The sequence below is a fragment of the Schistosoma haematobium genome, chromosome 6 (assembly GCF_000699445.3).
Source record: "Schistosoma haematobium chromosome 6, whole genome shotgun sequence".
NCBI classification, from domain to species: domain Eukaryota; kingdom Metazoa; phylum Platyhelminthes; class Trematoda; order Strigeidida; family Schistosomatidae; genus Schistosoma; species Schistosoma haematobium.
The window spans coordinates 16,255,168-16,272,712 of NC_067201.1; the positions used below are offsets into that span (position 1 = coordinate 16,255,168).

Sequence of the window (17,545 nt, forward strand, 5' to 3'; positions counted from 1 at the left end):
TGCGCGACCGGCCTCAAGCAGTTGTCCCTTGGGCACTGCGGTCGCGCTCTCAGGTCACTGAGACCGCCTCTAATCCAATTTCCTTTTCAGGTACCTCCAGAAGAACCCTTCCACGGTGTGGGCAACCGGGAAGTGATAACCGCTCTCATACCTCTAACAGCACCCAAGACCACTGTATTCATAATCAACCTTCCTCTTCAATTCCTATTATTCCTCCTACATCGACTTTCAACCCTAAACTTCCTCCTCAAGTGTCACCATAGCCAACGATTCTAGTGCTCAAAACTCTGTCCCAGGTCTACTGAAACCTCGCTCCAAACTACACATTGGAGCTTTCAACGTACGCACTCTATGTCAAATCGGTCAGCAGGCTTCCTTGGCTAAAACCCTAGAGTCTCTTTCCATTGATGTATGCTGTGTCTCCGAAACACGCATACAGGATTCCAGTGTGGTCATTCACTTGACCTCACCTCGGCAAAACAGAGAGCCAACGAGATACACCCTACGTGTATCTGGTGACCCGATGGCCAGTTCTCGTGGACTGGCAGGAGTAGGCATAGCACTAAGCATGAGGGCGGAACAAGCACTGCTAGAGTGGATCCCCGTCAACAGTCGTCTATGTGCTGTTCGGCTAAACGGCTCCGTAAGAACTCGGAAGGATAGGGACACACGTCGTTGCCTTTTCGTCGTTTCTGTCTACGCTCCCACTGACTGCAGCTCAGATGATGTGAAAGATGAATTTTACAGAAAGCTGTCCGAACTTCTTCAGAAAGCTAAACGCTCAGACATAGTACTCGTAGGGGGTGACTTTAATGCTCAGATAGGTAGCTTAAACCAAACAGAAAGGCATTTAGGTGGATATTTTAGCATTCCGGTACAGCGAACAGATAATGGTGACCGTCTGCTGCAACTGTGCTCAGACAATCGCTTATTTTTAGCAAACACAAATTTTAAGCATAAGGAGAGACATCGTCTAACGTGGCGACCGCCTGCACCAAGCCAGCGATGGACTCAAATAGACCATATTGCCATCAGTCATCGTTGGAGAGGGTCGGTAGAAGATTGTCGCTCATTCTGGAGTACCTGCTTGGATTCCGACCATGCCCTAATACGGGCACGCATCTGCTTGCGCCTCACTGGACGCAAAAAAGCCACAGTAAAAAGATCCATTAGAACTGAATTGAGTAGCGAAGAAACCAAAAGTAGGTTCCAGGAACAACTGAGGTCACAGTTAGGTAGTTCTGAAAACGAGGTTGACCCAGATGTTGCTTGGAAAGCTATACAAACAGCTGTGGAAACAGCAGTGACATCTATCAGTGATTTAAACCACTGGGTTACAAAGAAGCAATGGATTTCCTCAAGGTCTATTGCACTGATGAATTCTCGTAAACTCATCCCATCAGGTTCCGAACATGAGGAAGAGCGACAACAAATCAGATCTAGGTTAAGAAAAAGTCTAAGAAACGACCGTGAGCAGTGGTGGGCAACGAAAGCAAAAGAGATGGAAAAGGCGGCGACTATAGGGAACACAAGACAGCTTTACAGACTAATAAAAGAAACTGGAATTAATAAGTCAAGTGTAAGTGAGATTATATCGGAAAAAGACGATACTCTCATCTGCTCCCAGTCCAGACGTTTAGAACGATGGGCGGAACATTTCAGAGAACAGTTCAGCTGGCCTTCAGCTACTCTACAACTACCCTCCATTCCCAGACAGTGTGAATGGAACATTGAAGTAGGTCCCCCAACTCTTGCTGAAGTTCAAAAGGCTATAGTTAATCTGAAACGAGGAAGGGCAGCTGGTCCAGATGGATTGGCTCCAGAAGTCTTTAAGGATGGTGGTCCAATTTTAGCGATTAGGTTGACTAATATTTTAGCTAAGATCTGGGAGTTAGACGTTATTCCATCTAACTGGTCACAATCACTTATCGTCCCAATATATAAGAAAGGGTCAAAATCATCCTGTGACAACCACAGAGGGATTAGTTTAACTAATATAATATCTAAAATACTAGCCTCGATAATTATCAGACGCCTAACTAAGACTCGTGAACTGCAAACACGAGAGAACCAAGCTGGCTTTAGACCTGGTCGTGGCTGCATCGACCACATATTCACCATTCGTCAGATTCTAGAACACAGGCATACTTATCGACGTCCGACAATGGTGGTCTTTCTCGACTTAAAAGCAGCATTTGACTCAGTAGACCGCGAGATTCTGTGGCAGTGTCTGTCATTGAAAGGCGTACCCCAGAAGTACATAAACCTTGTGAAGGCTCTTTACTCGAACACTACTAGTCGAGTCATAGCTTATGGCGAACTGTCATCTACTTTTGCAACCTCAAGTGGTGTCCGTCAAGGCTGTCCACTTTCCCCATTTTTGTTTAACTTCATCATAGATCTACTGATGGAAATAACTTTCTCGTCGACTGAGTTCTCGGGTATTGATCTCCTTCCAGGAGGTCCACTTATCGACTTAGAATACTCAGATGACATAGTTCTGTTTGGTGAAGACGCTGACAAAATGCAGAGTCTTCTGGTAGCACTGAGCAACAATGCCAGGATATTTGGAATGCGCTTCTCTCCCTCTAAATGCAAGTTGTTGCTTCAGGACTGGTCTGCGTTAACACCTGAACTAAGGATAGGGAGTGAAGTAGTCGAACGCGTTGACAACTTCACTTATCTTGGAAGTCTGATCAGCCCTAATGGGTTAGTGTCTGACGAAATCTCAGCACGGATTCGAAAAGCTCGATTGGCTTTTGCCAACTTACGTCACCTATGGCGAAGGCGAGATATCCGTCTATCAATAAAAGGACGAGTATACTGCGCGGCAGTCCGTTCTGTTTTAATTTACGGCAGCGAAACATGGCCATTAAGAGTAGAAGACACTCGTAAGCTATTAGTATTTGACCACAGATGCCTTAGAAATATTGCTGGCGTCTGCTGGGATCACCGGGTAAGTAATAGTGAGGTTAGACGCAGGGTATTAGGGAATGATGGTAAATCTGTTGATGAGGTTATGAATCTTCATCGACTGAGATGGTTGTGCCACGTAGTACGAATGCCTGAACACCGATTACCACGACGTGCAATGCTATCCGGTATTGGAAATGGTTGGAAGAAAGTTAGGGGCGGCCAAACCAAAACGTGGCATCAGTGCTTGAAGTCACTAACTTCTAGTCTGAGCCATGTTGGTAGATGCAGACTACTTGGTTGGGGTCCGCGTGACTATCGTAACCAATGGTTGGAGACTCTTGGTGACATGGCTCAGAATCGATCACAATGGCGTCGGTGTATACACTCTCTATCTTCCCTTAAACTAAGAGATTAAAATTGCTTCATACCTTTCTTTCTACGAACTAATTCTTTCTTCCTGTACTATATCCTTACATGCAATCTTTCTTTCATATATCACCACCACTGAATTGACCACTTCTATGAATCCGGTGTTCATCTTGTTGTGCTAGTGAGGTATGACAACTTGTAGCGATGCATATATATGTGCCTGGTCCTACGTTGTAGCTGACTGACTGACTGACCTACAGTCTCTGCTCTTTCGCCTTCGTTACTCACCACTGCTCGCGATCGTTCCGTAAACTTTTGGTTAACCTAGATTTGACTTTTTTCCGCTCTTCATCGTGTTTGGAGTCTGATGGGATAAGTTTACGAAAATATATCAGTGCAATAGATATCGTTGCAATTTACACAACTGTCCGCATATCATTCCAGGCAAAATCTGGATCAGCCTCGTTTTCAAAATGGTCCAACTGTGACTTCAGTTGTTCCTGGTATCTACTTTTGGCTTTCCCATCACCTAATTCAACTCCAATCGGTGTTCTCAATGTGGCTTTTCTGCGTCCAGTGAGGCACAATCAAATGCGTGCTACTATTAGAAGCATGATTAGTCTAAACACGTACTTTAGAACGAGTGATAGTCTTCTATCAGGCAAGCTTCTCTAACGATGACTGATAGTAATATGGTCTATTCGAGTACATCAGTGGTTTGACGCAGGGGGTCGCCATGTTAGACAATGTCTCCTTATGCTTAATATTAGTGCTTGTTAGAAATAAACAATTGTCTGAGCACAGCTGTAGCAGACAATCACTATTATCTGAGTCGCGATACTAAAATACCAACCTAAATGCCTTTCTGTTTGGGCATTAAAGTCACCTGCTACGAGTACTATGTCTGTGTGTTTATCTTTATGAAGAAGTTCAGAAAGCTTTCTGTAAAAGTCAACTTTCACTTCATCTGGGCTGCAGTCAGTGGGAGCGTAGGCAGAAACGACGGAAGGGCAACGTGTGTCCCTATCCTTCTGAGCTCTTACGAAGCCATTTAGCCGAACAGCACATAGGCGACTGTTAACGGAGATCCATTCTAATAGTGCTTGTTGTGCCCGCGTACTTAGTGCTATGCCTACACCTGCCAGTCCACGAGAACTAGCCATCGGGACGCCAGATAAACGGAGGGTGCATCTCGTCGGCTCTCCGTTTTGCCGACGTGAGGTCAAGTGAAAGACCACACTAGGATCCTGTATGCGTGTTTTGGAGACACACTATACATCAATGGTACGAGATTCTAGGGTTTTAGCCAAGGAGGCCTGTTGGCCGATTTGGCATAAGGTGTGTACGTTGAAGACTCCAATGTGTAGCTTCGAGCGAGGTTTCAATAGACCTGGGAACAGTGTTTCCCGTAGTATGATCGTCGGTCATGATAACACATGAGGACGAAGTTCAAAGAGGAAGTTTAGAATTGGAAGTTGACGTAGGAGGAATAATAGGAATTGGAGAAGGAGATTGATTATGAATACAGTGATCTTGAGCGCTGTTGGAGGTATGAGGGTGGTTATCACTTCTCGGTTGCCCACTTCGTGGAAGGGTTCTTCTGGGGGTACCTGAAAAGGAAATTGGGCTGGAGCTAAACTAGTTGACCTGAGTGTGTGACCGCAGTGTTCAAGGGACAACTACTTGAGGTCGGTTACAGATAACCTTTTTGTGAAGTTTTCGTGTTAGCACCGTTCTTATTGGGACCTTAGCGCCAGAGACGGATTTCAGTGGAATAAGGTGAGGTGTGCATTTTTAGGGTCAACCTTTTCTAACCTCACCCCTCCTTTGTGGCAAGACAGCATCGCTATTATGCTGGTTGTCTGAGGGAAATATCTTAGTGCCGTCACAGCTCCATAGAGTCAGCAGTGCGACTTCGCCCTCGGACATTGTGTTCGCTGCTTCTAGTCTTACCGCTCTTCAACCGACCTGTCTGGCATGGTAAGACCATGAGGAACGATTGTTCCAGTTAGTATATCCCGACTGGTTCATCACGATAGGGAAGCCCGACCGCCACATCAAGAAAGCAGCAATAGTCGGGAGCTAAAGATTCAGAAGAAAATAAAGAGTTGATGTATGCATGTTACTGTGATCGACTGAGTCAGCGCCTACAACGTTTTCAACTATTGATCGTGATTATCGTGTGAATCTCAATCAAGTAGTCTTTATCTACCAGCATGGCTCAGACCAACAACAGCTGATTTTATGAACTGATGTCATGTGTTTGGTTTGAACACACTGAATTACATTATGACCTACTTCTACACCAACTAACATCGCTTGTTTTGGTAGGAGGTGGTTGAGGATACGCGACACATTTTCTAAACACCTCAGTGGATATTTACAACCTCATCAAACGATTTATCATATTTACCCAGTACCCTGCGCTTAGCCTCAAACATTGCATATTCGATTATTTCACTATTCGCGAGTAATACTTTAAAGGTATCTATGATCAGAAACCTATAGCCTTCAACCTCTAGATAAACCATTAGAAATTATACCTAATAAATCCATTCAATCATACAGAAGACACTGAATAAAGAAAACTCAAATAACTTAAAACAACCTTTTTAAAACCTACAAAAAATATTCAGATCAAGTAGACTAACTTTTCTGGGTTCACTATCTTTGAAAAAATCTAATCTCATATTAAAAAGTATGAAACAAACAAATGTGATCTCTTATACAAGTCAATGTATGTAAAACAACTGTGGAGAATTAGAAAGAGATAAATAACTGGTATACTAAACTGGAATTACTACTGTACCGTATCCATTCAAATAATCTTAAAACTCAACACACAGAACTATCACACTATTTATATGACCATGATTCCAATAAATGACTTTTTTGGCTAATACAAAATTGTATTTGGTTGACTACAGTTTCAAGATTAACAAGAAGTGTTACAATCTCTTTCTTACGGTATGACCCAGCTATTCCTATGGCTAGTATTCTCGGACACCAGTTCACTCCACAAGTCCACAAATCAGAACACGGTTGCACAGGAAAGAGATTGTATTCCAAATAACTAGGTTAGATGGAAATGAGAAGCCCAATAGGGAAAAACGTTGGTATATTTATAGTTTTTTCACATGAGATTTCTAGAATCTTCACTAAGTATTGACTAACACTGATTGGTTAATTCTTATCCAATCAGCGTGCGCCAACGCAAGCGTGCATTTAGCATGATTTAATCCAATCTATGTCCCGCAAACAAGAAGTCACTGTAATATCAATCGAATAAATTACTGGGTTTTCCAACTAGTGCTCGATAGATATTGATAGACAAAATGAAAAAAAAGTTAAAATTCATATTCACTTACGTTAAAGTATGTTCGTTATTTTTATTTCGATTATCATGAATTTGTGAAATACCAGTATTTGTAGTATCTGTCAATGTATTTGATGAACTAGTTTTATTTTCATTGATATTCAATTGTGTCTTTGGCAAAGAATTAACTTTCAATAATGTATTACTATTATTAGTAGTAGTAGTAGTATTAGTAGTATCATTTAAATTTGCATTAGATTTATACATTTGATAAATTTGATTCGTTAAATTATTATTAGCTATGCCTAAATCTGATTGTATACAACTATTACTATTACCAATCAATGAAGCTAACCACAATTTAGTTTCATTTGAATTTAAATCTAAATTTGTTCCCAATTGTATCGCTGATCCAATAGATGTTGGTGTTGATGATGATAACGATGATGGTGATGATGTGAAAAGATTTAAATTTTGTCCATTATTAGAATGATTTATTAGCGGTAAAGCAATTTGTGGTGTGGGAAAATTTAGATTTGAAGCTAAGAATGGAGCAGTAGCAAGCTATTCAAAGAGAACAATTTAAAAAAAAAATTAGACAATAATAACTATTAACTAGATTGTATATGATACTTATGAGTAGGAACACAATAGATAGGGGGAAAAAATAGTCTCCATGAGACAATATGCTATCCTCTCATGATTGTCTATCAGTTCTGCTTATTAAAAATGATTTCATAATCTTTCCCAGGAGGTCATAAAAGTATAACTGGTATTCATCCAGAATAAAAAATGGGGACACAAAAAGAAAAAAAGGTTCTCGATAATTGATTCAGTACCTAGTCAGTACAGTAGTAGTGTATCACATTCACGTTTATAACACTATGTACAATCAAAATTTCTAAAAAATAAAACAACTTCCACTTCCGCAACGACCAAGTTACAAAGCTGTGATTTGCCACAGAACTTAAATGGTATCTAGACACGATAGTTCTCCCTGAAACAAATATGTAACAACTATTAAAAACCAACTGTGAACCGTAATAAATATTTGCGATATCTCTCTCTAAAGACATTCTATTCAGACCATAAATATGTATAAATAAATAGAAAGACAATGTACACAATGCTGACATAGGATTTTGAGTTTTATCCACACTTGGTAATGGATATTTTCAATCTAATCTAGTCAGTTGGGTGTTTTGATACAACACTATAGATTGTCCCACCAAAGTGGTGATCAGTTTAAACGCGTTTCAACAATCAAAAAATGAACCTTGGTTACTTTTCCTTAAAGCTATCAGGTACTTTATGCCACAAAAAATACAATGTTATCCAATGAAATAGACAGTGAGGAATTTATTCATAGTATGAAGCGTAATACGATATCAAATAATTAATGAATATCAATTATAGATAACAACTTTGTCATGTTGAAAATCCCATTTTATTGAAGTGGCTCAATCTTAGGAATGATTTACAGTAAATACACTACCTGCAGTCTTGAACTTAAGTTATATAAAACTACCTCCAGTATTGCATATAATGTTAGTTTATAGGACCAATGTGATTGTTATTTTATGCGCAGAATAAAGACACACAGTTTAATATTTTCAGGCCAGACATAAAAGAAATGCATTATAACCTATAAGCTTCAATGGATTATAGTTTTTGTTTTCGTCTAGAGTAACATTAGATGCGATTTCTTTACAATAACTATTTCATGACGCCAAATTTGAACTATAGGGATATCATATAAAGTGCATTGTTGATATTTATTTTAAAACAGTACGATATTTTAAGAGTTCACTTACAGAAAGGTTATTTGGAATAATTGGGTTTACATTCCCAAGTGTTTGTTTCAGCATTTGATATGATCGAATATGTTGAGGATTTAATAATAGATCAGAGCCAATATTTGATTGATTCATGCTTGGATTATTTATTCCGAGTAAGGTAAGCGGATTTAGACCAGGACTGTTGGTACCAATATTATTAGTAGCATAATTAACATTATTGTTACTATTATTACTATTACCACTGTTGAACATGGTTGTCTGTGACTGTTGTGGCTGTGTTTGAATTGGGAGATTGGAAACGGCATTCTCTAATGGAAACGAACTAAAATTCAATGAATAAAGTTAATTGCATTTTAAGAAACGTCTCTCTAGGTATCAATAATTTTCCACTTTATTATAAATATCTCATAAAAGTTTAAACTACAAGACGTGTATGCTACTTATGTTGACAGATAAGTAATATGCAACATCAATCAGAAGTGGGATGCATGGCAGCAGAAGACGAAGAAGATCGAGTTAAATTAAACAGAAAGGGAAATAGAAAGGAATTGTGAATCGGAAAAATCATACTGAATGTGAAGCACAATGATTGAAGATTGGCAAACAGAAGTATTTAACGTATGGTTCTTATATTTCACGAAGATATTCTATAATTTAATAAGAAATAATAAATTAAATAGTTGAATTTATGAGTCAATCAAAGCTAGACCACCATAGAAAACTTGGAAGTACTAGACGGCCGTTCCGTGGATGTGCACTGCTGAGGAGTCCCATAATAGGAAGAAACGGCCGATCAGTGCTCCCAGGTTTTCAATGCTGGTCTAGATTAGATTGACTCGTGAATTCAACTTTGTTTATATAAGATGTTTGCATTAACAGAAAATTTTTTAAAAATACTCAACTGAAATCTAAAATCTATATTTCATATGTATTAGGGATATTAACTGAAAACTGTAAGTTATGCTAATTTAACAGTCACGGAAAGAGAATATATTTTATTATTATTCTTTAAAAAAATAAATAGGATTTCATAACTAAGGATGAGTATATGTGTGGTGTATGCTATCAATGTTGACAGATATAATGAGTATCTAGCACCGAACACAAGTGGAATGCCAGTCAAAAGAGGATTGAGAAGATTGAACTAAAGAGAACCGAAAGGAAAACAGAAAGGAATTGGAATAAAAACAAAATTGGGAGGATTATGAAGAATGTAAGAGACAACTGATAGAAGATGCACAAATGAAGTAGTTGATTTATGGTTTTCATAATTTACGAATACATTGTAATTTTGCACCAAACAAACCAACAAGCTGAAGTCTGTAAGATAAAGTTTGAATCTATGATCCAATAGTTAATTATCGAATCTGTAACCCATTCACAACAAGAACAAATTTTGATTTGCTAGTTCAGTTTACTCTTACGCTTCAAAACAACTGTAGATTACTGATTGTCAATGTAGGTATTAATCCATAACTAAATGAGTTAGTGAAGACATTTCGAATGTAGTTAAAGCAAAAAAAATTAATGGTGTTAAGTATGAGGACTTTATCACAATAGAAGATAAGCGTTGAAATTATGTTTTTGTGCTTATGAAGACTCAGTCGTTCCATTTTTCAATTAAGTGAGAAGTCAGATCATAGTTATAAATGTTAGAACGGAAGTACACAGGTCCTTTCGTTCATGAAATTTAACCATCGATCAACTAGGGGAGATATAGGAAAATGATCCTACACAAATTATTTATTTATTTTGGTTAGCGTTTTTTAGCAAGGTTGTTTTCTACGGGATGGGGATGCTGATCCCACGTCCAACCCTCTTCCTTTACCAGTGCTTGGGACAGGTAGTAGTCCTAGAAGAGCTACAGGCGGAAAAGCAAGGTCAGCATTCCTATAGTTGAAGAATCTATGGAACTCAAACCAACTGTCAATCGACATTAAAGTTAGAATCTTCAATACGGACGCCAAGACAGTCCTATTGTACGGATACGAAACTTGGAGAACTACTAAAACCATCATCAAAAGCGTACAAGTGTTTGTAAACAATTATTCACACAAGATACCGAATGTCTGTTGACCGAATACCACCAGCAACAGCCTACTGTGGTAGAAAACAAACCAGCTACCAGCTGAAGAGTAAAATTAAGAAAGGACTGGAGGTGGATAGGAGATAGATTGCGGAAATCATCAAACTACGTCACGAGGCAAGTGCTAACTTGGAATCGTGAAGTAAACGTAAACGAGGAAGGCCAAAGAACACACTGCAACGAGAATTGGAAGCAGATATCAAAAGGATGAACAGCAATTGGAAAGGGTTATCCAGGACAGAGTTGAATGGAGAATGCTGGTAGGCGACCCATGCTCCTTCGTGAGGGATAACAGGCGTAATTAAGTATGTAAGATCCTATACAAATACTGTAGTGTATCTAGTTGTTATTCAATATCATAATTGTCATGGAAATACATCATAATTCAATGTTATTTTGATATTACAAAAGAATTCAGCATAACTTTCATAAATTCCGATGTATAAAACAAACTATTTTTACCAATCACAATTCATTTTCATCTGCATAAGCCATACTTAAAATGCTCACTTAATTCCATAAAGATAATTATAACTGGTTTCTTACGATAATATATAACTCACTGTATACAAAACAAAACCATTATATAGCCTATCAGAGGTATTTAACCTTTAGCTAGTCAATTCCTCCAATGGTAAACAGTTAAAATAGATGGAAAAACATCAATTAAAACACAATTAGTCCACCTAGCTATTAAAACGTTTTATTTAACTATATATACACAAACTTACAGGCTACTTAAAGATTGTTTGATAAGTTGATTGGGAGTATTGAGATTTTGAAGCATAAGAGCAGCAAGTAAAGCTTGAGTATTTTGACTGTTAGTACCATTCAATTGATTGTGTTGTTGTAAAGCAACCGCTGTAGCAGCTGCCGCTAAATTCTGTTGTTGATGTTGAGCTTTAAGAAGATTAACTAGAGCTGCAGATGATGATGATGAGACTGATGACGACAACGATGGAATAGATGTCGATGTTACTGTAGATATTGTAGATGATGTTAACGGTGATAATGATGACTTATTCTGATTCAAAATTAAATTGTTTCCGGATAAATTACTAGAATGCAAACTTGGTAAATGACATAGTCCATTTAAAGTATGATTATTGACAATTCCTGAACCTGACATTGCAGCTACAGCAGCAGCAGCTGAAATTGCTGCAGCAACAACACTATTACTAGTTCCTACAGATGTCCCAGTAATCCGTGGTCTGGAAGCCAAAGTACTAGTGTAATTATCCAATCCAATATTTTGGTTGTTAAAGTTAGAAGCTGAAGAGTTTTCATTTTTTAAAAACAATTGAAATTTTTATATTGAATAGAAATATTTAGGTACAATCAAAAAGATAAGTAATCAAGAATATGTTTCGAATCTTTTCAAACAATTTCTTTGTTTGGTATCCTTATATTCTTCCTTCACTTGAATAGGTAGAAAAATTGAATACTGACATCTTACCTTACAAATCTAATATCAATCAAATGGGAAGCGTAAGGATATTAATCACGATGGAAGTTCGATAGATATTGCCGTTGAGATAAGATAATAGTTTTGCGAGTCGATTCAAGTAAAAAATGTGGGTACCACTGGACTCCAAATCGGTTGACTTGAAGTATCATGCTCGCCACAAGACCTGAACGTTCTAAATCATATTTCATGTAGGGTCTTGAACCCATACTGATCACAAATTTAAAGCTAGGACGGAATGTCTGTCTAGTGCTCAACGGTTTTTAGTGAATCTCCAAATAATGTTGGATAATTATTGACACCAACCAAATCACAGCCAGAATGTCACTTTAACGATCTATCAAATATGTATATTTATACTTTCGAGGTAGTCAGTGTATGACATAGTGTCGGGGTATGAAAGAAAGCTGCAAAGGGTTGGCTTGTGTTAGTCCTTCACGACTCCCCGGCTGGGGTCTGAGGGATGGTGCGACACAGTGGCTAGAGACGTTATCAGATATGGCTCAGAATAGAAGCCAGTGGCGATCCTGCTGTAACCTTCTTTTACTTTCTTCATAAAAAAGTGGTTGTCTTCCTTAACTGAAAGATTTCTTCTGGTTGTACCTCTCCGTCTCCCCCATTATTATTATTATTATTACACTACTTTACACTAATCTGGTCGTTATCGTTCTTCTTTTTTTTCTTTTACACTCCTTACCTTCCTTTCTTCTCCTCTTCCCATTCCCAGTGTTTTGTGTGGCGCATGTATATTTGGTGCCCCCTTGTACCAATATTTATGTGTTCAAATAAATATAAATAAGTTGACTTTCAATAGGTAATAATGGGAATATCGTGTATTGAAGATTGAATGACCTAATTCAAGTGACTAGACAAAATGTATGTATATCCAATTTAACGGACATTCGTATACTGCATTAAAATTATATACCATTCAATATGGACAATACTAAACACATTTTCCGTATTTTTGGTTGGTTATTTAAATACCTAGTCACTAGAGTGGCAAGCACGAATTTGATGGACATTTTGATATGAACTAGTATCAGCTGGACAATCGTAGAAACCATGGAGTACTGAGCAGTTATTTACCTCATTTTTGTACTCTTCGAAAGTGAAAATTCACGAAGTGAGTTTATCACTAGGCTGCCTACATTGCTCAGTTGTTGATTTGTAGTTATAGCAAGCCGATCAACATGAGCTTTCACTAATCCAAAGTTATAACAAATGAAATCAGCTAATTAGAAAAGACATTCATCAGATTAAATATTAACCTAGTAAAACGGGAATCACTATATAAATAGTTATTAAACGTTGTAAGATTACACTGAACATTATAACTATAGTTCTGATAATCTTCGTCTTCTAATATCATTATCGAAATTTATCAAAGGGACTAATTGTTTTAAACTATAGTACCACCGGAATGTACTCTTCATGAATGTCTTTAGATTGAAAAACAAAAAGTAGTAACCACTACTAGGTTTTAACATATGTCTCATAAATCAGTACTAATGAAGTATTAGGGAAAGAATTAATAAGTTCATCACTATCTATTAAGTTACCTTTATTTCCTCCAGCTGAGATTGCATTATCAGTACGCTTCTTTGTAAGAACTCGTGTAGTTGCATGATTTACCTAAAAGTTTTGTGCAAACATTAATTCACCATTATTTTAAAGGTTTTAAAAAAACGCATAACCGTAAACATATTTCACTATCAGAAATGAATTTATTACGTTTATCGATAGCACAAACAAGAACAAATAGCGAGGAATAATCATTATTATGAATAATTAAACAGTAATAGTAGATCTACTGAATAGTAAAAGTAGTAGTATCATAAATAATTCACAAAATTCCGATGCATGCTTTTTATTCAACCAGGAATGAGAAAAGAACGGAAAAGATCACTTTGAGGAAGAAGTAAAAACTAACCATTAAAAAAAGGTTAAATTATCAAAAGTTAATATTTGTAGTGGACAATGGGTTTTTTACACATGTAAACTGACAAAAAAATATTGACCCTTTCAAGTGAATAACAGTCAGGGTTGTTTGTTTCTTTCCATTTGCACCGTTCTTCTAATCTATGTTAACATTTTTCATCTGATGAGAAAGTAATATATATCTAGCTAACAATTGACTAGTCTACTGTTTACTTTATTAACTAGTCTAATGAATAACACTGAATATTAGAAAGGATTAAACAGTTGATTTATTGTAGTTTGGAAATCCACATTAATGTACAATGTGTACTGATCAATCATATTTTGTAAAAACATGAATTTTATATGGCTCAGATACAATTCAACTCAAGTCAACCAATGTAACTGTTCAATAGTGGCTTCCTTTGGCTATTCTACGTTTTACATGATTGACACTAGATATTACGATTCACTATTTTCTGTGTTTTCTTCTTACTGGTTGTTTAAGTTCACTCATTGCACTGAATACGCTTTACTATCTTTCTCAAGGTCAGTTGAACGATACAAAATCAATAGTCATTTCCATACGATTTTTTTTCTCAAGATACTAGAAGCTCCTTTACAAATACTTTCCTTGTTTCTTGCTCTGTACATGAGTATCAGAGAAGTGGTCTATTACTAATAATGACCTTGAGGTCAAGAATGCATCTGTATCATATTCACTACAGGCTAAAGCACGGTTTCGGAAATTCAACTACAAAGATTTGAGCCTCTACTAAGTGTTTATTACCTAATGATTAGCCAATTGTTATCAGTTTGTAAAAAGATAAACAAACATCAAATCGATCAGATTTAGACGATCTCCATCTGAATATGAGTAAAATATTTATGATAACAATCCTCAGTGGATAAGATGAAATCAATTTATTATAGTATAGCCCGTACGATAAAACATCCTGTTTCTACACACGGTATCAAGATTTACTGCTTTATTATTGTAATTGTCACGAAAATCGTAATCAGTTAAAAGAAGAAAAAAAAACAATAAGACAGTGTAGCTGACATCACATAACTATGTAGTTGAATAGTGCTTGCAAAACAATCGTTTCATCCAGTTAGACTCAACAAAATGAAAGTTCCCCACCCCACCCAAAAAAAAATCAGTGATCACAATGAAATTGAAATAATAAACCTGTACATGCTTTAAGTAAAACACACAAGAAAAAACATAAAATTATTTAGAATGAGATGATATTTTGCTAAAAATTATAAATCACCAACTATTAACCACCGACAGACATAAATTTTGTACGGTTAGATGGGTAACTTTAAAAAAAAACAACCTTGGCAACGCTGTTTACCCACACTTTCTCAGTTTACACCAATCAATTATTTTTAATTGTAAGTAATATTATCCTGTCTAGTTATAAATACTGTTTGATTCCTACTAATCAAATTACAATGTGATCATATTAGTCTAAATGTGACCAGTGTTAATCCTACAAGAAAGAACATCAGTCCCCTTTAGATTACAGATACATTTTAATAACAAACAGAATGAAGCTTAGATTGTATAATTTCCTGGGTAGGTTTTCCTCCATGTAGAGAATACTCAGAATTGTTCAGTAAAACATATTGTGATCACAATTGCTTAAACATTACTCCATTCATGCAAATTTAATGATGATTAATACAACTAAACAGAGTTGACATGATCTGTGAATGCTTTATTTTAAACAACTTTTTTTATAATGAAAATATCATTTAAAAATAAGTAACAGATATAAAAATGAAATAATTGTAGGTAAATTTTGCAACCACTTACTGTCCCGAAAACTCTCCTCAAAGGATAAAATAATGATTGCAACAAATACACACACACATATATATATCCGGTACTATTATTTTACTACAGTTACAGATTCAACCGAGACAGAAAACTGTTGATAATCATATATTTTCAATGGTTAAGATCATGAGTCAGTTGAAGCTAGACCACCATGGAAAACCCGAAAGCACTGGACGGCCGTTTTGTCCTATCGTCGGACTCCTCAGCAGTGCGCATCCACGACCTCGCCCCCGCGAGATTCGAATCTCGCGGGGGCGAGGTCGTGGATGCGCACTGCTGAGGAGTCCGACGATAGGACAAAACGGCCGTCCAGTGCTTTCGGGTTTTCCATGGTGGTCTAGCTTCAACTGACTCATGATCTTAACCATTGAAATTACTATAATATCCACAAAACCCATCTGATATTAATTATATATTTTGTTAAAGGAATCATTTAAGAATGGAAAATAAAATGAAACTTAATTTAAAATAGGAAATAAATCACTTTTGATTATCATGCTTCAGAGCTCAAATTATATGTGAGATTAAATTAGCGAGTAGAGTGTATGTCTAAGGCATCTTCATATCATGAAAATCTTATTTTTACTGATGATCAAACTTTTATGTCCGGTATATCAGTAAAGATAATTCTTTAACTTATATCCATTGAATCTTAAGATCTCAGTATAATAAAGAAGAGGAAAGCTGAGGATAGTCACAAGTTTCTTTATATCTAGATTTCATAGAATGCATCAAGTATACTAAATATCATGACTCAAAACAGATGATAAGTTTCAACTAGAATACATAACTCTTTGATATATTTAAAATTAACCGACTGTTTATTATGGAATGGTAAAAAGATATACCAATAATTATTCAGTCATAATGTGTATCATCAGGACATAGTAAAAGAATAAATTAACCAAAAAAAACATACGCCACGCCATAAGAAAATGAAATTGTGAAGAGATAAAGCAAAAAGGATAAGTACAATTAAAAACAACAAATGAATAAAAATAAGTGAACGAGAGCGTTATGTAACATAAGAAATAGTTCAGCTGAGAAGAATTGTAGCAAGATCGGTAATGAGTTTAGTCTGATATTTCAAGTCACTAAACTTCCACATTTCTCGAACCACAACCAAAAAGAGGTGAAGGGAAGATAAATTCCATTCTTGTACAGATTTCTTTTATACCTCGTCAATACATCGTAAAATAACCACGCATACACTTTCTCCAACAAGTACCAGACAAATAAGGTACAATGTGGAAATCATAGCACATGTTCAAGCCACCAAAGTTGGAGTTTCAAGATAGTTACATTAATTCAATTATCATTACTGTACCCAAAGATACCTCTATATTCTCAACAAGGCGTTGCCTCTGAACATTAGCAATCCTCTGAAGACAATGATGATTCGAACACAGATTTGCCCAACATACTCAACAGATGGTCGATTAATCATATATCGAACATTTTAGACTATTGAAAGATGAAATGAAATTTTCTCTACTTTATATTATAGGTCAAGCAGCTGTATGGTCGGAATAATTCTACTGAATAGTTTATCTTGTTGTAAGACCAATTAGCGTAGATTATTCAGCTATTTATCTACTGTGGCTTTACATCGGTCACAAAGTATGTATAAATAGTTGTAGTTTGCACAAACAGATAAGTACTCATTGGGATATTAGATATGATGGGAAAGTAATCATCAATTGCTGCCCATTCGGAGCAGTTAATTTTTAATAAGTATTATAACAACTTCAATTGGTAGAATCAATAATTTGCAACCGGATTTTTTCAGCTAAAAGAATTGTCATTACCTGTCTGCCAAAAGAGA

The 17,545-nt window shown here is 36.5% G+C and overlaps 1 protein-coding gene across 3 annotated transcripts in view; it reads right to left on the reverse strand.

Moving 5' to 3' along the window:
* The window catches only part of RBFOX2_3 (RNA binding protein, fox-1), a gene marked incomplete at its 3' end in the record, with an annotated part of 37,461 nt that overhangs the window by 2,274 nt on the left and 17,642 nt on the right, over positions 1-17,545 (reverse strand). Inside the window, exons 7-10 of one of the 3 annotated variants that reach the window (XM_051216973.1) lie at positions 13,514-13,586; positions 11,218-11,758; positions 8,416-8,722; positions 6,252-7,165 (exon numbers count right to left, since the gene is read on the reverse strand). In XM_051216973.1, the coding sequence (XP_051065602.1) occupies positions 6,650-7,165; positions 8,416-8,722; positions 11,218-11,758; positions 13,514-13,586 (1,437 nt within the window). Of the gene's footprint in view, positions 1-3,286; positions 7,166-8,415; positions 8,723-11,217; positions 11,759-13,513; positions 13,587-17,545 lie in introns of those variants that run through there. The other 2 variants (XM_035731897.2, XM_051216974.1) reach the window with 2 other exon arrangements.